Below are 20447 nucleotides of genomic sequence, written 5' to 3'. Positions count from 1 at the left end.
GGGCCAGTATTTGAAAAAAAAGCCAGTTGTTTCCAACGCTGATCGGCCGATCAGCGTTGGAAATTGATACAAAAATACCACTTTTCTTGAAAATGACAGTATACCAGGTGCCATGATTTTACAGGATGCTTTACACTGTCATTCACTAACAGTCCAGCAAGGTATTTCAAAGTGATTTGGTAGTTTTATTTTTTGATGTTTGCAAATGTTGTATTATCCCTTTAACAGATTCACCATGTGAATGCAGTGCACATTCATGTAGTGCTGCTATTGACCAGTCAAGGATAAATTGTTGTTTATGAACGATAGACATTGGTGAGTTAGAATTATATTAAGTGGAATATATGTCATGAGAGGCAAATGTCTCAGTTTGCTGAGCTTAAAGGTTATATACATACAACATTTGCATTTGCTGTAATTTTCAGAAATGGATGGATTTGGGGGAAGTATTTTATAGCAAATATTGTTACACTGACATGTTTTAAGTTTTGTGTTAATAGATGCTGGAAAAACCAAGACCAAAAATGCTGTTCTTGTAGTCTGGTTCCATGGCCCAACTTCAGACGAAACTGCAATTTATAAACATCAGGGAATTGCCAGGGCAGGGAACCAGAGTAACTGGTTTGCACCCATTCCCGGATGTGTAACCGATTCCTAACAAAATGTGAACTAACTCAATTTGGTAAATTGGGGGCAGTGTTTGAACCATGTGTTTTATTTCTCCATGTTTGAACAGATCATTTTTTTTTCCAACAATAGTCGGCTGACCGTCGTTGTTTTTTGATGTTTGCAAATGTTGTACATTACCTTAAAAAAAAAAAAGCATTGTCGAGCACAAAATGGGCACCGATACCATGCAGCTTGTCATGTAAGGTACTTTGCATGTTATTCTGAGCTGGTTTTGGCTTTATAAGTTAATCTGCTAAGTATTATTTTCTGGTTATGAAATTGGGCCAGGTTACAAGCCAAAATGTGATGAGTTTTCTTTCTGCTTACCTGCCCCATGAATATATGCACGAATCCTGATCATCTGATGCTTTTAAAGGAGAACCAGCATATTGGATTGTTGCATTGAATTTAAACTCTTGCAGTCATTGTTGAAATTGCCCTCATGATTTTGTTACCAGAAATGTCATTAAGCAATTATCAAAACTAAAGTGGCAAGAATATTTGTCAAGTTATATTAAAGCTCTCTCGTGGTTTGTCCAACAGATATTTGATTGCGCAGTGTCTGATCTTCTTGGAATTTTGTGTGTACATGAATTAGGTGTGAATGTAGCTGCTCACGTTCAGAGTGCTGAATCATAGATAATTCTATGAGCAGCAGAAACTCATTTATCAAAACAAAGTCTTGTTTCTCGTATAATATGCAAATTTAAAGAAACAGTATCCTGATGCCACTTCTTTGGTTGTGTACAAAGTCTATGGAGAGTTGAGAGCATTTTAAAAGTATTTTTAAAATACAATTGGAAATGTTTTCAGTCCCAGATTCATAATTTTCAACATTTTTGCAATGACTGACCATTGAGATAATATAATATATGATGAAAAAATGGCGCCAGGATGCAACATTCTTTCCTAAGAACATTTACTGCAAAATAGCAGTTGGTGTTTTTTCCAGTGACATTAAAACATTTTCAACCCCCCCCCCCCTCCCAAGTGACGTGCACTAAATGTGATACATGTAGTATGTACTGTTATGTTATGTTATGATGATGCTATAGTATATGAAGAAGGCTATGAAAGATCATAATTTGTAAGGTATATTAATAATGGTATTGAAGACCACTGCCGTGAACCATAATTGTGACTGGACTTTGGCTTGATAATACAGGCCATTAGGCTGCTAATGCTTTGAACTACTACACAGACCGCTCAGACTGCACCGTTATCAATATCATTACCACTTCTACAAAACAACTATTGAGATAATGTGTGTGTGCACTGATGTGATAAGATGATGCTTAGCCTTCAATACAAGCCTGAGCTTGCTAGTGTTGTGTTGGTAACGCCACTTTGACGTCCTCATTTTACAAGACTTATTTGCTCAAACACGTTGAACCAAACGTTTAAAAGTCAAGACTTTTCCAAATGTTCTAAAGTTATGTTTGCTCTTAATGATGGCAGGTGGGCTCCCATAAAAACGACTTAAACAAGACTAGTCAATAAAGTGTTGCTCTTTGAACATTGGCCAGTTGGCCTAATTCCTGTAAACACATTCGGTCGCACAATAAAATCCTGGTAAATTTCGGTTGTTTTTTTTTATCCATTCTTAATGTTTTCATTAATTTCCAGTTGTCAAAGTCGACGATTTTGATAATAATTTGTGAGTAATATTCATTGTCTCTCGACTGCAACACTTCACTCGACTGTCCATAGTAGCTACGTTAGTTTCATTGCTCAGCAGTAAGTAATATCCATTGTTTCAATTCAGATCAATTGTATGGGGAGGGGTTCATAAACATGTACATGTATATTTATTATCATGTGGATTTGTTGCAGTTGGGGCGCGTAGATTTAATGATGAATTAGTGCTTTGCATCATCTTTTTGTGACAATTGCTACATTTCTTCTCACATGCCAGACAGTTCTATTCTATCTGACTTCTGTCAGTCCACAAGTAGCTACCGATGTTATTCGTTGTATTTGACTGAATTTAGTTTTAGGATTTGTTTCCTTCATTTTCTCGGGTATTTTTGCTGGTATTTCATTCGAGCAACTGACTTGCAATAAAGGGTCGTCCATGTGTCAAACCTCGGCAACTCACTATGTCAGGGACCACTTATAGCTGTTTGGATTAGAGTTGTGCTGGTAGGCCTAGGAATGGTTTGGTTGAGATTTTCCAAAATGTGATTATCACCGTTTTCGAACTCACATTCATTGGCCATTTCCCCCGAGTCAGGCTGCCTAAAGCTACGTTAGTTCCATCGCTCATGTGTCTTAGCAAGTATCTGGATCATCCTTATTTTTTACGGATAAAGTTGTTTTGTCTTCATCTTTACATACGCATTCATCAGCATATGTTTGATCAAGTTTTCCTGAGCTTGGTAATTTCTTTCACACCGTAGAATGATGATCAGGGCATCCATTTGAAAGGACTGGTAATTTTGAAGTAGAACTTCCTTGCGGATATCGTCATCAGGGTGTGTGAATTGGTGGGTTTACATTTTATTTTGCTACCCTTTTTTTCTGTGTGCACAAATGGTCAATTTTACAATCCAAATTGCACCCTGTTCTCATTCAATTGTCTGCCAGGAATGTCTGGGCCTAATGCTTGCCTGTCCACCCGCTGACCATCCTCTGTTTATTCTCGTCGATTTTGTTATGTTCAAAACTTTAGAATAAAATATGTTGCACCCCCGGTTGGCTCGATAGAGTTACCACGGAGTGTTCATTAAATGTTCCTGCAAATAGATGACACAGAACGTCCAGTGAGTATACGGTTGGCTAACAAAACTTTAATGCAGTGCTCACTCACAGTCATCCAGTATGAGAATGGCTAAGATTTATAAAACTGAAATAAATCTAAGCATGGTATTGAAACAATTCTAAACTTGCAATCAATAACTAAGAAATATTTAGACTCACAGACTTGGCTAGTCTAGGAATTAAGTCTCTACTGCTTAAGTCCCTAATAAAAATGAAACTGAAAACTTGGAAAATAACAGTGTTCTCCCTGTCCACTTTCTCGCAGGAAACAAGATAAAGAAAAACATTAACCTACTAGAATAAAGAAAAACATTAACTTCCTGGCCCGAATATTAGCAAGGCTCTGGACCCAATAAACAAAGTGAGCTCAGTCAGCCATTCACTAATCCTGCCTAGCCTGGCACTTTCCTCTCAGATTTTAAACCAAGGGAGCATCCTACACCTTCTAGATAAACCAGAGACATTATTCCAGGCTAGCCTGATAACAGACAAGCCCCAGGGCCTAGTGCTAATTATGCTTCTAAGATGGTCACACAGGCTCCTTTGTTCTGAGTGAGACCACATGGTCTGAAGTGCTATACCTACAGTGCATAGCTATACAGTACATACAAATACACGTACATTGCAAATGCTAAAAAGTTATGAGTGAAAACCTATAATGACTTTTCCCACAGAGAAAACATAAAGATGGAAAAGTAATCAAACATAAATCTCTGCCTAAATCACATCTATAAAGTCTGAACAATCAGAGACCCAAACAATAAATCACAATATCATCAGGAAAAAGGAGAACATCCTTGAATAAAAACTCTGAACCGGGATCCACCGTCAGTAAAATAAGTGTGCTCGATGCTAAGAAATACACAATCAAAATCCTCATCTCAAAAGGGATTAAATAAACTAAAATGACATCAAGAGGATTTATACATAAAAAGTTGCTGACAACTCAAATAAAATGATACTCCACATACCTGCAAATAGATGACACAGAACGTCCAGTGAGTATACGGTTGGCTAACAAAACTTTAATGCAGTGCTCACTCACAGTCATCCAGTATGAGAATGGCTAAGAATAACCACTGACCAACTCACTGGGGCTCTGTGTCAAGGCTGTTCCTTGAACAGGCTGTTGAAAAATTGGGGGGGGGGGAACTTCCAGAGGGGGCATCTAAATGATAGGGGTAGCATAAGACACCATAATTATCTGGGTGCTACACTCTCCCCTGCAAACTTAAATGTTGTCCCTAACATTTCCAGAAGGTAAAAAAAAACCCAAAAGATGTACAAACAGTAACAGTTATGCAAACCAAAAACAAAAACTAATGTTCATGTCCCCTGTGTGTCCATGGCTGGCTGCTTAGGACTGCTGACCAGTTGGTTGTTGGTACCACTGTTGCCACGGTAGCATCGGCACCTGCTGGTTGGGCCACGACATCATCGGTGTGGACCACTGCATGGGTTGGGGAGCCCACGGCATGGGGAACGGTTGTGGCATCATGGGTACTTGGGGCCAGAGCACTGAGGGATGAGGGCCAGTGAAGAGACCTGCTGCCATCACACCGTTGACACCGCCTGGTGTCTGTAGTGGCTGACCCAGTTGCTCATAGGTCAGGCGCTGAGGGGGCTGCCTCTGTCTTGCAGGATAGGGTCCTGCATCTCCATGCAATCCGGGGTCCACCTCTGCTTCTGGGGCAGGAACCACTGGCTCTTGTCCTGGCACTTCTTCACTGGAGACCCCATGTTCCAGTACGGTTGCAGGATCTGGTACAACTGGATCAGGAACGGCTATTGGTTCAGCTACAGGTTCAGCTACAGGCTCAGGTACAGGTGTTGGGCCGACTACCGCAGGGGCTGGAATGGGCTCGGGCTCAAGTACTGGTGCCGGGCCAACAGCTGCAGGAACTGGAACGGGCTCAGGTTTAGGTACTGGAGCTGGGTTAGCGGCTGCAGGGACTGGAACTGGAACGGGTTCAGGTGCTGGTGCCGGGATAACAGCTGCAGGGACTAGAACTGGAACAGGCTCATCATGTGCAACTGCTGCCGGTTCTGGGGCAGCCGCAACTGGATCATCTGCCACTTCCTCGTTCCCTATGTCACCCATTGGGAGGAAAACCTCAGCGTCGTGGTTCAGACCTGAAGTGTTCACTGCAGGGCAATTGGTGTTTGAGGAAGGAGTGGGCATCTGGAGGATGTATTCAGCTTCACTGTCTGTGTCGCTAGGATCTTGCTGAACACTTGCTTCTGGTGCAGGTCGGGCAAAGGTTGCAGTTGTAGGTCGCGTTTTGATGGAGACAGTTGGAGCTTCTAGTAAGAGGTCATTGCAGGGTAGCAAAAGGTTCCGATGGAGAGTCCTGTTCCTTCCCTGGCCTCTTTCTGGCCGTAGTTCGTACACAGGAGAGTCATCACTAAGCCGTTTCACTACCGTGTGAACTTCACTTTCCCAGTGCGCTCGTAGTTTACCTGGTCCACCAGTCTCCCTGAGGTTTCTCACCAGGACCCTATCACCGGGCTGCAGGACAGTGCTCTGCATTTTCCTGTCATACTGGCGTTTTCCTCGTGCTGCTGACTTGTCTGCATTCCTCCTGGCGGCTTCATATGCTTCTTCCATTTGTCTCCTCCAGCGTTGGCTGTACTCTTGATGATTCTTTGGGGGCTCCTTTGCTTGTGACAAGCCAAATGTCAGATCAATGGGGAGTCGAGGGGGACGTCCGTACAGAAGATAGAACGGAGAGAATCCGGTGGCATCAGAACGAGTGCAATTGTACGCATGCACCACCTTGTTCAGGGACTCCTTCCAGCGGGACTTCTCTCTTTCAGGTAGGGTGCGAAGCATCCCAAGAAGCGTCCTGTTAAAGCGCTCCACCTGACCGTTCCCCTGTGGGTGATAAGGAGTGGTACGAGAGGGGGTGATGCCAGATAGTTGTTGGAGTCGCCGAAACAGTTGGTTCTCAAACTCCCTCCCTTGGTCGTGGTGGAGTTTGTGCGGAAATCCAAATCTCAAGACAAAATCATTGAATATCTTTTCTGCCACCGTCCTACCAGATTTATTGGTCGTTGGATATGCTTGCGCAAACCGCGTAAAATGGTCCATAACAACCAATATATATTCATATCCGCCAACACTCCTCTCCAGATGGAGGAAATCGATGGAGACCATCTCAAATGGGGATGTGGTGACTATGCTGCAGAGAGGGTCTCGGGTTGGCCGGTTTGGTTTCCGCTGTTGCAAACATCTACAAACATTAGACACATAGTGCTCGATGTCCCGTTGCATGTGGGGCCAGAAGAATCTATCACGTGCAAGGTGAATAACACGCTCTGCGCCGAGATGACCCATCTCTTCATGTAACTCTTTGTAGACAGAGCGATGGTACTTCAGGGGGAGGACTAATTGCTTCTTGCCACCCGATCTGCGATGGAGTATCCCCTCAACATCCAACTCTAGCTTGTCCCACTCCCGAAGAAGAGCAACAGTATTGGGCAGTTCTGTCATCCGGTCCTGTCTAGTTGGGCGATGACCGCTTTCAAGAAACTGGATGGCGCGTCCGATGGTATTGTCATCGCGTTGCGCTGCCTTCAGTTCTCTTTTTGAAATGTGGTTGGAGCTCATCACACTGTCATCTGGGTTTGACGTGGAGGCAGACAGGGCATCAATCCAGGGGAAACATCCGGAACTATCGGCTCTGACTGCAGCAATGGTGGCACCCAGATGAGTGGTGCTGACCTCGCTTGTGCACTGGGCTCTGTAGGTCTCAAAGTCAAGGGGCATACGAGAGAGTACATCTGCATCTGTGTTGGACTTCCCTGGGCGGTATTTAATCTTGAAATTGAAGTCAGCCAGTTCAGCGACCCAGCGATGACCAGTCGCATTGAGTTTGGCTGAAGACAAGATGTAAGTCAGGGGGTTATTGTCGGTGTACACTGTGAAGGATGGAGCATAATACAAATAATCCCTGAACTTCTCCGTGATGGCCCATTTCAAAGCAAGGAATTCAAGTTTTCCCGAGTGCAGATTATAGTTCTTTTCAGCTGGGCTCAGTGTACGAGATCCATAACCTATCACCCTCATTTTGCCCTCTTGCTCCTGGTACAGCACCGCTCCCAGACCATTGTTGGAGGCATCAGTGTGCAGGATGAAAGGTTTCTCATGGTCTGGAAAGCCCATCACAGGGGGATGAGTAAGACAGTCTAACAAGTCTTCCAGCACGTGCTGATGCTCACTCTCCCATGATATTGGTTGCTTAGATGGCACCTGGTTCTTGCACTTGCTTGACTTGGAGTTGGGTGGGGGCTTCTTAGGAGGAGCACGGTTGCTGTTTGATGTTGTGTTACCGGCACTGGGACTTCGAAGGAGTTCATATAGACCTTTGGCTCTCTTTGAAAAGTTCTGAATATATTGGCGGTAGTAACCCAGTAGACCAAGAAGTTTTCTAAGCTCGCCAACAGTGCTGGGCTTCTTGTCTCGCAGTGTTTCAACTGCCGCAATGTCCGCTGGGTCCATCTTATGTCCCTCGCTTGAAATAATTCGTCCCAGGTATCGAACCTCGTTTTTCATCAGACTGCACTTGCTGGGTTTTAACTTCACACCCCGATCTTGGAACCGTCTAAGTACCTGGCGCAGATTTTCAAGATGACCCTCGAATGTATTGCTGTAGACCAGAACATCATCAAGGTATACTACGGCCACCTCACCGACCAGCCCGTCAAGGCACGTCTCCATTGCCCGCTGGAACACTGCAGGGGCATTCATCAATCCGAAGGGAATGCGGTTCCACTGGTATAAACCCCATGGGGTGATGAAGGCTGTAGCTTGTCGGCTTTTCTCTGCCATGAAGCCCTGGTGGTAGGCCTTGCCTTGGTCTAGAGTTGAAAACCAGCAGTTACCACCAAGACTGTCAAGTACATCCTGAATGCGGGGGATGGGTTGCCTGTCCGGGATCGTCTTCTGATTTAGCTGCCTGTAATCGATGCAGAGACGGAGGGATCCGTCCTTCTTTCTCACACATACAACGGGGGAGGAGAAGGATGATTCGGACTTCTCTATCCAACCCCGGTCAAGCAAATCTTTCAGGTAAGACTTCACTTCTCTGTAAAGTGGCGGGGGCACGGACATGTATGTTTTCTGCACCGGCTCATCGTCCTTCAACCGAATATGCATTTGAAGATCTTCGATGCAGCCGAGATCACTGTCGTCCTTAGCAAAAGCTGCAGCTTCCTCTTTTAGCATCTGGATGGCTGCTTGACGTTGTGGTTCGGTCAAATGGCTGACATCAACGGGAGGGACCCACGTAGCGTCATCACACTTTGCTGTTGAAATAGAGTTGACACCCTTGACATGTGGGTTGCTTGCCTCGTGAGCCTGGCTGGGTAGGGTGTGAAGAGTGTCAATCAGCTCCAGGGAACCCAAGGGGGTTCTTCTTCTGAGGACCACGTCCCGGCTTGCCAAGTTTGAGACCAAGATAAACACCTTGCAGGATGTTCCTCTTCCTTTCTTAAGCTGAACGATGGCAGGGTCAACATGGAGGTCCTCAGGGAGTATCATGGTAACTGCAGGTTCAAATAAGGCGAAATTACCTTGAGTCAACTGATCTGCTTTAACCTGGCATGGTACTATGGCGGCACCCTGCTTGGGAATCGTGATGCTCTGTCTCCCCACAACAACATCGCCAATATCACCTGAGGTTTCCTGCTGTATGAGGCTCGTCAGAGCCATCACCTCACTCTTTCTCATCGACGGAAAAGCTGCTCGAACTGCTTCTGATGGAAGCGATCTCTCATCTCCGCCTTGGACAACTTCCTCTATGACATTGTACCCTATTATAGGTACTCCTGTGATCCCGTTAGCAACCAAAACTGGAACGCTGATGACACGACTGTGTCCCACGGTCAACTGGAAAGCCAGGTCAAGCCAGCCCTCGAAAGGAATACCTGTGCCATTTGCTGCAGTGAGACTGAGATCGTCTCCACCAAGAAGTTCTGATAGGGGGCGTAACTTCAGACCTGGCAAATGGGTTTCCTTCCAATGTGATGGTATGATGGAGACTTGGGCTCCGGTGTCCCACAAAGCCTGGGTTTTCACGCCTTCTATCATGCAGCTGACCAGACATCTCTTGCCGATAAGGCGTGTTACTGCGGTTTGCTTTGAAGGAGAAACGCAACACATTTGGGACTGAGGGAATTTGACATCACTGGTTACTGCCCGTCCCGTGGCAGCAACCCTTGCTCGTTTCCCGACTGAGAACTCCTAGTGCGGCAACCTCGGGCGAAGTGTTCACTTGAGCCACATTTGAAACAATGGTCGCAAGTATCGCCATTGCCATTCTGCTGGCAGTGTCGACATCCCCTCTTCAGCGGGCGGCCGGATGGTCGTCGTAGCTGGTGGTTTTGGTTGGCTGGTGTAGTCAGTGACTCCTGAAGGCTGTCCAGCTGCTTTCTCATGGTCGCAATTTCCATGATTCCAGCTTTGAGCTCCGCAATGTCGGTCATGAGGGTGCCCTCCTTCGGTTTCCTTTTCACTGCTTCCTGGCTTGACTCATACTGCTGCACTTCATGGACAGAAACTGACTTGGAGTGCAACTTCTCTTGTCGCTCCATCTCATGGCTTGCTGCCGTGTTAACTTTCTCGAAAAGTAGCTCATCTGTGGTACTGGGATCTTGTAGGAGGGAGCGAAGCTCATTCTTCACAGATTCACTTCTAAAACCAGTGAGGAGTGCGTGCAGAAACATGTTCTGGACTAGGGTAGGGTCGTACTTTAGGCCAGAGCCGCTCTCCTGAGAAGCAAAAATAACCTTTTGCTTCAGATCCAGGGCTCGCACCAGAAAACTCTGGGCAGACTCCTTGCTGTCTTGAGCCAGTCTCGACAATCGATGGTATAACTCTGTCGCGTCTTTCTCTTGGTAGTGTGCTCTTAGGATGTGACGAAGTACGGGCAACGTCAGTCCCGCTCTGCCCTCTAGATAGCTGCGTAGTGCTGAACCTGGGACCACTGCACGGATCACGGCTTCTACAATCTCCCGTTCCTTGTGACCTTTGGCACGGCCACTCTCAATTTGATGGGCGAGGCTGGAGAAGGACAGGCGGTCTCGCTGTCCCGGCTCGCCAATCTGTCCCGATATTTTGAATTCCCTGCGGGTCAAGGTCATCAAGCTGGCTGGAGTGGTATCCAGCTTTGGGGTTGTCGATGGCTTCTGCTCAGGTTTCGGGTCCGCAGCTGGTAGATTCTCTGCAACTACGATCTGTTTGAGGAAGTCTCGCAGGTCTGTGTAGAGGGAAAGCCCCTCATCTTCTTTCTCTTCAAGCTCCTCACGCAGTAGGTTGCGGCTCACCTTCCTTCTAAGGGCTTTGGGGCATTCCACCTCCTGGTATCCTGGTAGGTCGAGGTGTTTGCATACCTCCTGTAGCTGTAGTAGTGAGAGTCGACTGACCTGCTCTATTAGGCGCTGGCACACATCCTGAGCTGACTCGGCCATCTTGTAGGGCGAATATGGACGCTACGACGCTCCTCTTGTCCCTCTAATGGTGTTTGTCTGCACCCGTGCTCCAGCTAACCTCGTTTAGTACTGGGTTGTTCTCGTCTCAACTACTGACTACAGCTGCATGGTACGGCTCTGGTTCATGGTCACTGGACAGGCGCTGTCATTCATCTCCACATTGAAGTGGACACAAAAACACCTGTCCCTTCGTGGTCGCCAAATGTTGCACCCCCGGTTGGCTCGATAGAGTTACCACGGAGTGTTCATTAAATGTTCCTGCAAATAGATGACACAGAACGTCCAGTGAGTATACGGTTGGCTAACAAAACTTTAATGCAGTGCTCACTCACAGTCATCCAGTATGAGAATGGCTAAGATTTATAAAACTGAAATAAATCTAAGCATGGTATTGAAACAATTCTAAACTTGCAATCAATAACTAAGAAATATTTAGACTCACAGACTTGGCTAGTCTAGGAATTAAGTCTCTACTGCTTAAGTCCCTAATAAAAATGAAACTGAAAACTTGGAAAATAACAGTGTTCTCCCTGTCCACTTTCTCGCAGGAAACAAGATAAAGAAAAACATTAACCTACTAGAATAAAGAAAAACATTAACTTCCTGGCCCGAATATTAGCAAGGCTCTGGACCCAATAAACAAAGTGAGCTCAGTCAGCCATTCACTAATCCTGCCTAGCCTGGCACTTTCCTCTCAGATTTTAAACCAAGGGAGCATCCTACACCTTCTAGATAAACCAGAGACATTATTCCAGGCTAGCCTGATAACAGACAAGCCCCAGGGCCTAGTGCTAATTATGCTTCTAAGATGGTCACACAGGCTCCTTTGTTCTGAGTGAGACCACATGGTCTGAAGTGCTATACCTACAGTGCATAGCTATACAGTACATACAAATACACGTACATTGCAAATGCTAAAAAGTTATGAGTGAAAACCTATAATGACTTTTCCCACAGAGAAAACATAAAGATGGAAAAGTAATCAAACATAAATCTCTGCCTAAATCACATCTATAAAGTCTGAACAATCAGAGACCCAAACAATAAATCACAATATCATCAGGAAAAAGGAGAACATCCTTGAATAAAAACTCTGAACCGGGATCCACCGTCAGTAAAATAAGTGTGCTCGATGCTAAGAAATACACAATCAAAATCCTCATCTCAAAAGGGATTAAATAAACTAAAATGACATCAAGAGGATTTATACATAAAAAGTTGCTGACAACTCAAATAAAATGATACTCCACATACCTGCAAATAGATGACACAGAACGTCCAGTGAGTATACGGTTGGCTAACAAAACTTTAATGCAGTGCTCACTCACAGTCATCCAGTATGAGAATGGCTAAGAATAACCACTGACCAACTCACTGGGGCTCTGTGTCAAGGCTGTTCCTTGAACAGGCTGTTGAAAAATTGGGGGGGGGGGAACTTCCAGAGGGGGCATCTAAATGATAGGGGTAGCATAAGACACCATAATTATCTGGGTGCTACAAATAGTTTGCAAGTTGGATATTCCATTACCTTTTTCCATATCAGGTAGTGGTGATGGACGTCAAGCTTACATCCAGTACACCTTCTGATTACGGGACCAATCCACGTGATGAGGATGACCCGCCACCAGACTACGATGCCGAGGCATCGAAAGGTAAACAATAATGGTCGCTGAAACATAACTGGGTAATAAAGCTGGACCCTGAGTGCACAAAACTTTGTGCAATCGATTCAGAATGGCCATTCCTTGGAATCCTTTTGCATTTGGGTTACATTGGCCGGATTTAGCCCATTCATTTGGGGGTAATCCTATACGATAGTACTGCCCGGAACATAGGTGACACTCAATGAGTCAGTCAGTCAGGTATATAACCAGCAATATCTAGCTAGTGACACCAATGGGCAGTTTGGCCGTTCAAATTATCATAAAGATGTCTGTTGTTAAAAATCTTTTGTTGACACAACACATGCAGTTGCAGCAAGTTGGCAGAACTGACAAAACATGAACAGTGGACGTGACGAGCCGAACACCTAGCTCCAATCCTGAACTGTACACGTCCTAATAAAACGTCGATGCTGAGATCAAGACAGGAAGCGGTCGTGCCCACGGGCATGGTTTCAAACTCAGCTGTTCAAACAATTTAATTTATTATTTTGTCAGAATAAATTATTTCTTATCAATCTTCTTTGCCATCATTTGATGTGTATAGGTGACCCACCTTCCTACCTGTCAATAATTGATAAGATCGAAGAAGCTAAGTCTACGTCATCAACGCAAACGGACTTCGTAACCACGACTGTTAAAATCATACTCAACACAGGTAGATAAAACAACATCGAAGATCAAAACTGGCTATCCTCGTTTACTCTACTTTCTTAATTTTGTTGAACAATTCGTAAATCAATTTATGCATGACCCGAACGAAAACCAGTTTTAAGCTGTTTTGGCATAACCTGCAGGGTAAAGAAATGTGATAAACATTGTACCCTATAATGTTTGGGTTTTTTTAAATTTTTATTTCTTGTTAACTATCCTTTTGCTTTTACTTTTTAGTTATGGCTACTATTTGTCTGGCATTGTCGATGGCTGTTCCAATAGCGATGATCGTAATGGGTAAGGCGTTCAGACTTTATCTATCCGTAACGTAAATGAACTTATCCGGCTCATTTTGTAGACCAGAAGGGTCAAAAAGACTTCCAGTGAAAACAAAATAATTCCATCTCTTGTTAATTTGCAGTGTCTTGAACTGATTGTTGTTTTTGTAATCTTCGTTTAGGTGCTGTTTACATGAACGACTGTCCTGCAGAGCGAATGATCCCAATATACCTAACGGTGTTTGGGGCCGTCTACAATTTCAAGGCATCTATAGATCTTTGTAATAGAGCTATCAAGAGGAAACACAAACGCAGGAAACTGTTTGGATCTGATCCCCAAGATGAGATCAAGATTGTGATTGGTTTGAATTGGTTCAGCAGACTCATTGGAATATTGCTCTTCGGATTTTTCATCGCAGGTATGTGTGTTTTTTTCCTGTATACATTTATAGGCCTAGTTACATAAATGTCCTCGCTGAAAATAAGCTGTATAGGCCTATATAAAAATTCATGTTTATATAAACAGTTGAAGATAATAGAGCAAAAGATGTGGGATTGTCGAGGACCTGCAATCATGGATAGGCCTTCCCCACCGGCCCTCCCACAAAATAAATAAACCCCATTGTTCAAAGAGCAAAGTTATCACACCCCTCTTCTTCTGCTAATGTACGCCTATAGGCTAACTCCATAAAGATGCTAAGCAGGAGAACCGAGGTTCTCCTTGCTTAGCATTGCATGAATGGAGGACATTTTCAAGTTTCAATCCTCTCAACAAAAGACTGGACTAAGGCCCTCGATGGGCTTCAGTGTCAATTTGAAATTCCTCCATACTGCTTAGCAAATGTGTACACTAAGCAAAAATTAACTGGAAACCAGTCACAAGCAACACACCGTGACACTGCGTGGCATTTTGGCTGGTAGCCTGATTTTGGTTACCAAATGTAATATGTGCTAAGCAAAACTGACCTCTGGTCTTGATTGTTTCAGGTAATGTGTGGGTCTATCGTATCTACGCACCCAGTAACAACCCCACGAGTCCAAACTACTGCTACGGTCCACTTTACTATTTCGCTTTTTGGGTGATCACCGTGGTGTATATTTTGCTGGGTTTGTGTTGTTGTGGTGTGACAACGATCTTCTGCATAGGCTTTGCATTTTGCTTCAAGATTTTGAGGAAGGTCAAAAAGTTTGTGGAAGCGCTTCGGTCTGTGCGTGATGCGGCAGCATCCGCCCGAGAAAATGATGCTGCTGAGGAGGAGGAGGAGGAGGAGGACGAAGAATAAACAATCCTGCCAAGATTTCCTCTTTTCTTCAAAAACTGTAGACACCTGTAGTTGCACTTGCAAAGGAGTCTATGTAATTAGTGAGGTCTATCTGGTACACAAATAGTTGTGTCTTTTTTTCACTGTATCCACATAGCACTTTTCATAAAGAAAATGCGATACTATAAGAATCGGGTGTTGGTTATTGTCTTAGTCTGGTTGCTGTCTTTACTCTTGGCTAATTAACATTCATTGCAAGACAATTGTTTGGAATATAATATGTACTCATAACCGAGAGTACAAGTATTCAAGGCTCTTATCTGTGAATTTAATGAGGTTTCCTTTTAATTTTTAACAGTCATATTAATGACTCTATACATGTAATACCTTGCTTACAAAGTTAGTACAACAGAGTATTAAACATATTTTTATGTCCAGTATAATTAAACGCCATTTACGCAAAAACTGATAATAATCAGCAAAATAGGCGGGAGGGGCACTTGTTTTTTCCCCGTTCCCCGCCGATGACTATGTTGTGCCACTCCTTACACGCACTGATTGGAAGAGACGAGGAAGAAATGACACATCTCAATGAAAAGGGAAAAAAGTGTGAAAAGTGAGCGCAAATGATGACTAACTGAAATTTTCCATCAGGTATTTACAGTATAATGGAAACATTGATGCGTAAACTGTATATAGCGGTGTTATAACTAACACACCGTACCAATATCAGCACGTCTGGGTCTTTTCATGCAAGGAAGCCATCTAGTTTGAGTATTTTGCATATGAATTAAACTTTGCCCTTGCTCCAAGCTAGGGTGGCTTATAGATTTATAAGCAAACGTTTGTCACTGGTTCGTACGTGAAGATTAGGCCGTTACTTAAGGCTGTAGCCTTTATTATGTAAAAATATAAACGTGAGGGTGACGTCTAATGGGGGATAGGGAATTCTCAGAATAAATACCCCCTTTTGTTGCTTATGTTTTTCTTGCTATTAAAGGTGCTTCACAACTTTCTCTCAGCTTACACTAAGGAAAAGTAAGTGCCTCCTAACAATACGATGTTGACTCCGATGAATGATTTGCACGTGGCTACGCACACAACTATTACGTAATAATGTTTACTTATCTCAGTGACGATGCAGTAAATACTGATTGTAACCACGACACAACGTAAAAACGCAGTGTGCGGTGCTCTTGGCGCATTAGGGCGTGGTACTTACATCCGGCCGGCTGCTGCTAAGAGACGTACGAATTTGAGGAGATCGGCAGACAATCTAAACTTCATCATGTCCAACTCAAACCCTTCATTTCACGCCGGGGATGGAGACAAGGTAAGAATGGCATTTACAACAAGAAAATTACGACACAAATATTAAGGTTCAGTTTTTTCATGCAGAAGAGCAATCTGACCAATACCGTGACCATGATGATGTAACATTGCGATGGATTGGATGCCTAATCCATCCTTGAATTATAATTTTGCGCTGAACGAAGGAAATAGAAATCACCACGTTTTCCTTTTATTTCCATTTTTATTTCGGTTTTTAGGAGATGCTAGTTTAAATTTAAAATACAAATTGAGAAATCGTAAGAGGTCCGAGGAAAAAATCCAATCAATTGAAGAAAACGGACACGACGAAATAAAATGTATAAGTCGTAAAGAAAAAATGCAAAATCGGCCAAATTTTGCTCTTTTACAACATCCATGACAATCGTTTACTAAATAAGTAAAAACCTTGGTGATTTTTTTTAAGGTCGAGATTTTAGGGGACGATTTATTTATTCATTTGGGGGGGGGGGGGGCGGGGGGCTACCCATAGAACAGAATCACTGTGTGTGAAGCATAAAACGAACTCAGCAACATGTGCCTTTTGTTTTGCAGGGAGTTAATCTGGATGGAAAAGATGGCCCGCCGCCCTCCTATGATGCAGAGGCCGGCAAAGGTATGAACAAATATTGGTATCCTAGCAACCAGCAAATATATACACAATCATCACCTGTCACATTATACATGAATGATCAATTGCTAAACTTTTCGGTTTATTATAATCTGAGATTTTGAAAAATGTGCTCCTTGACAGGTCCATGCACTAGGCCAGATTTGATCTGGAATTCGGGAACTAGTTTTGTTTTTAATACTTTTCAGAGTCAAAATCACACTTTATTTTGTTAAAATGACACTTTTTGTCGAGATTCAAGTCCAGGTCAAAATGACCCAGAGTATGATCCAGATAAGTGCCACTGTGACCCAGAAATTCGTCATATTGAACTCGAACCTATTATAACCAATATAAAGGCCGCGTTCAGTTTCAAACCCCCATGACCATGGTGTTTTATATTGTGCCATCGAATTATGCCATCAATTTAATTTTGTAATTTTGTTTGAGTTAAAATATGTTAATTTAGTTTTCTTTGGTTGGCGTGCTTTAGGTGCTCCTCCTACTTATAAATCTATCATGGATCAGATTAAGGAAGCGCAGTCTACGTCATCCAATCCTGCGCTCTTCGCTGGCAAGTCAACCAATATCGTATGCAAATCAGGTAATCTGAAATTTTAACACAATTTTCAAGTGGTTTTTTTTTTTGGAAATGTCAATATGCCAATATGTTGAAATTATTTTTTGTGTGAACATGTTCAATATAGGGCTTTTTGAGATAGGATGCAGGATACACGAGGGCGCTGTTTGTCGAGTGAAAACTCTCAATTAAATTTTCCCACTCGTATAATATCACGTCCCCACCCCAAAAAAATGCCTAGTGATGCTCTGGTTTGAATATTGTGTTCTATATATTGTTAGTTTTACTTATCTCCACATGTTGATTTCAATCGCACTTTGTGATGTGACACTTGAATGTTTTTTTTCTCTGTATAGCTGCTGTTACGATCTCCATGCTGGTGTCGCTTGCTCTACCGATAGCGATGATCGTGATGGGTAAGAATACTTCTTTAAAATGTCTGTTTTTAAGACTAAGAAATAAAAGTCGCATTCCTAAAGAATCGGATCTGTCAATGCAAGTTACAGTAATGTTTCCTTGTAAGCTTTGAACTCGAGTTTAAAACAAGATAAACACGAAGGACTTAATCTTTGTTACTTTGTGCTTTGAAAGAACAGACGGAGTGCTCTAAACTGAAAACGAGGCCAATCGGGAAGAAATTTAAGGAATTTATGGGGGCAATGACAGGAAAGGCTGGCACTGTCTGTAACGAACGTGCAAACGTTATCCTCCATTAATTTTGTTGGCATGAAGCACACTATGGTATTACCATGCAGAGGGGCTTGGCGTAGCTCACTACGGCTGACAAGTCACTGTGCATGACAAAAAGTGAAGACCAACTTTCATATTCTTGCTTGATTCGCAGAAGCCATGCACTTCTGATCATTGTTAACTTCTCTAATTAATTGTTTTGATGTTACAGCTTCAGTCTACGGCAGTGCCTGCCCTGCCGAACGCATGATCCCCATCTACTTGAATGTTGCTGGATCCGTCTCTATTTCCAAATTATTATGTGATCTTATCGGAAGGGCTTCCCGCCAACACTATGTCGGCCGTGGTGACTGTACGGAGGAAGAATATGACAAACAAAAGTGCACTATATTCTGGAATTGGTACAGCCGAATCCTGGGGCTATTTCTCTTCGCGTGGTTCATCGCAGGTAAGCCTATATATTTCTTCTATCAAATAATTTGTCAAGGAGCGCGGATCCGGGGGGAACCACCCCAGCTCTGTCAATTTGTTTTTGTTTCTTTTTCATCGAAATTCCATAAAAATAAAAATAATGCGAACCCCTCCCCCGCCCCCGCCCCCTGCTCTGACACCCCCCCCCCCAAAAATATACTGGCAATAACGTCCGCCTGTGCACAAAATACGGACAGAGCCAGCTTGGTTGGGGTATTTAATCGTCGGATTTGAACCCCGCGAAAATTCCTGGACTGCCCCTTTTTGTTGTACTTTTTTTGCATAGTTTATGCACGGGGGGTCAGAGAGAGAGAGAGACTCGGTTTAATAATTATTATGACATCAAAATCGTGAAGAGAGATCCAACCTGTGTAGTTACAACGGGCCCGCCACCGCATCCCGTTACAATAAAATTCACTCTCCTCGAATTGAATTATTGTTGTAGTTTTGGTTTTCTCCTGAACAGGTAATGTGTGGGTCTACCGTCTCTACGCACCCAGTAATGATCCTCTGAGCTCCAACTACTGCGCCGCACCGCTGTACTATTTTGCTTTCTGGCAGATTACTGCTACCTACATCTTCATAGCAGTGTGTTTGTGTTGCGTGTCCACCTGCTGCTTGATTGCTTGTTGCGCTTGCTGTAAAATGGGAGCTAACATGGCCGAGGCCAAACAAGATGGCGGATATGGATCCGCAGGTCCTTAAGAATGATCAGTCGTGTAGCGACTTGAAGACGGGTTGGTCTAGTATGGAGGCATCCGGTGAATGAAGTACATATGAATAAATGAACAATTTGAAATGTATTTCAAAAATGATACATATCCCACATTCCCCTAGCGGATCCCCCCCCCCCAAAAGAAATCCTTAATTTTTCAGGAAAAAATTGTTTTCCAAATGTTAAATAAATAACGAAAAATACTCCAGCCCCCTCCCCCCCCCAAATAACCTTTTAGTTCTGTATGGATCCGCCCTTGTTTTCCCGTATACCTTTTCCCCGTCCCACTCCCAGGAAAAAAACACATTTTTTTGTATGCTAGTCTAGCCTCATGACATCGATTATTTGTAACTCTGTTATCTTTGAGAGTCATCGTATTTATGATCACTTCCATTGGAGAGGCCGGAGCCGAAGGATAATCATTTCAGTGTTTTATACCCGATGTCTCTTAAAACCTAGGCCAAAATGTATTAGAAAAGCTTTTCGTTACCCATTTTAGGCGAAACTTTCAATTATTTAATTTACATCTAACTAACATTCTTTAAATAAGTTCATCTGGATTGTTGGTAAAACAAGAGTTTAGAGATTCGTTTTTTTTCCACGCCCACAACGCCCTCTATGACGACCAAGAAAGGGTATAAAAGGCAGTAGGACGAAGCTCCTAGTTTAGGAGTGAAACGTAACTACTACAAATCGTGAGTAACATCTTCACGTTTTGGCATTGGAAAAAACGAATCTCCTGAATCTTGTAATTAACTTTTTTTTATGTACACGAACGCTTCTCTTTAATTTATGTCGTAGTTAAGATTTAACCTTTTAATAGCCTTACATGCTTATAATATTATCTGCTTTTTATCAAGGAAACCAATTGTGCATGGTGTCCTCAAGTTGAGGTATAGATATAGTGGCCATTAGTTAATAGTGTTAACAATTTTTGTACATTGTAGTTCAAATAGTGCTTTGCTGTTTTGATAATGTTGCATGTGGTATTATATGTGTGGTAGGGTAGACCTTGCAAATGAGAAATGCATTATATCCATATTCAAACTCAATGTGTGGCAATCTTTTAAAAATAAAACTATGAAGTACTAAGCGCAAGCTTTGCAGTCTATGGTGTTCAAAGCAAGAAGTGCACTGAGTGTAAAGTTTCAACACAGTGTAAAGCGAGTGGTCACGGTGTTCCGTTTACTCCGCCTTCGATCTTATAGTCTCAGTCAAGATGTTTAGCTTTCCCATAAGCAAGCTACTATGTGTACTGCATGGTTTTAGTGGCAAAT

The 20447-nt window shown here is 43.2% G+C and overlaps 3 protein-coding genes across 7 annotated transcripts; 2 read left to right on the top strand and 1 right to left on the bottom strand.

Moving 5' to 3' along the window:
• Window positions 1–1522: 1522 nt before the first annotated feature.
• On the top strand, window positions 1523–15725 carry LOC119727586 (transmembrane protein 272-like). Of its 4 annotated transcripts, XM_038199521.1 has the most exons (7): window positions 1523–2406; window positions 3069–3155; window positions 12464–12572; window positions 13129–13239; window positions 13473–13532; window positions 13696–13932; window positions 14501–15725. In XM_038199521.1, the coding sequence occupies exons 3-7, from the start codon at window positions 12473–12475 to the stop codon at window positions 14794–14796; spliced, it is 804 nt and encodes a 267-aa protein (XP_038055449.1). In that variant the 5' UTR covers window positions 1523–2406; window positions 3069–3155; window positions 12464–12472; the 3' UTR covers window positions 14797–15725. The 4 variants fall into 4 exon arrangements, with proteins under 4 accessions (XP_038055449.1, XP_038055452.1, XP_038055450.1 ...); XM_038199524.1 differs by lacking the exon at window positions 3069–3155 and having other exon boundaries at window positions 1523–2241; XM_038199522.1 differs by lacking the exon at window positions 3069–3155.
• On the bottom strand, window positions 9610–12413 carry LOC119727584. Its single transcript, XM_038199520.1, has 2 exons — window positions 12175–12413; window positions 9610–11178 (listed from the first exon to the last, which is right to left on the bottom strand). The coding sequence occupies exon 2, from the start codon at window positions 10897–10899 to the stop codon at window positions 9622–9624; it is 1278 nt and encodes a 425-aa protein (XP_038055448.1). The 5' UTR covers window positions 10900–11178; window positions 12175–12413; the 3' UTR covers window positions 9610–9621.
• A 217-nt stretch (window positions 15726–15942) lies between the features above and the next one.
• On the top strand, window positions 15943–20268 carry LOC119727587 (transmembrane protein 272-like). Of its 2 annotated transcripts, XM_038199526.1 has the most exons (7): window positions 15943–16108; window positions 16660–16720; window positions 17208–17318; window positions 17651–17710; window positions 18196–18432; window positions 18922–19203; window positions 19609–20268. In XM_038199526.1, the coding sequence occupies exons 1-6, from the start codon at window positions 16064–16066 to the stop codon at window positions 19158–19160; spliced, it is 753 nt and encodes a 250-aa protein (XP_038055454.1). In that variant the 5' UTR covers window positions 15943–16063; the 3' UTR covers window positions 19161–19203; window positions 19609–20268. The 2 variants fall into 2 exon arrangements, with proteins under 2 accessions (XP_038055454.1, XP_038055453.1); XM_038199525.1 differs by having other exon boundaries at window positions 18922–20268.
• The last annotated feature ends 179 nt before the right edge of the window (window positions 20269–20447 follow it).

The sequence above is a fragment of the Patiria miniata genome, unplaced genomic scaffold (assembly GCF_015706575.1).
Source record: "Patiria miniata isolate m_02_andy unplaced genomic scaffold, ASM1570657v1 HiC_scaffold_20, whole genome shotgun sequence".
Classification (NCBI taxonomy): Eukaryota; Metazoa; Echinodermata; class Asteroidea; order Valvatida; family Asterinidae; genus Patiria; species Patiria miniata.
The sequence above is the reverse complement of the archived record's forward strand: the minus strand, read 5'-3'. Positions and strand labels throughout refer to the sequence as shown.

Excerpts from the sequence above, each read along its gene's own strand:
- LOC119727584 (XM_038199520.1), bottom strand. The coding sequence starts at position 10,899 with ATGGCCGAGTCAGCTCAGGATGTGTGCCAGCGCCTAATAGAGCAGGTC.
- LOC119727586 (XM_038199524.1), top strand. The coding sequence starts at position 12,473 with ATGGACGTCAAGCTTACATCCAGTACACCTTCTGATTACGGGACCAAT. Across the intron at positions 13,240-13,472 it reads TAAAATCATACTCAACACAG|TTATGGCTACTATTTGTCTG; the intron begins GTAGATAAAACA and ends TTTACTTTTTAG. Across the intron at positions 13,533-13,695 it reads AATAGCGATGATCGTAATGG|GTGCTGTTTACATGAACGAC; the intron begins GTAAGGCGTTCA and ends ATCTTCGTTTAG.
- LOC119727587 (XM_038199526.1), top strand. The coding sequence starts at position 16,064 with ATGTCCAACTCAAACCCTTCATTTCACGCCGGGGATGGAGACAAG. Across the intron at positions 17,319-17,650 it reads CAATATCGTATGCAAATCAG|CTGCTGTTACGATCTCCATG; the intron begins GTAATCTGAAAT and ends TTCTCTGTATAG. Across the intron at positions 18,433-18,921 it reads CTTCGCGTGGTTCATCGCAG|GTAATGTGTGGGTCTACCGT; the intron begins GTAAGCCTATAT and ends TCTCCTGAACAG.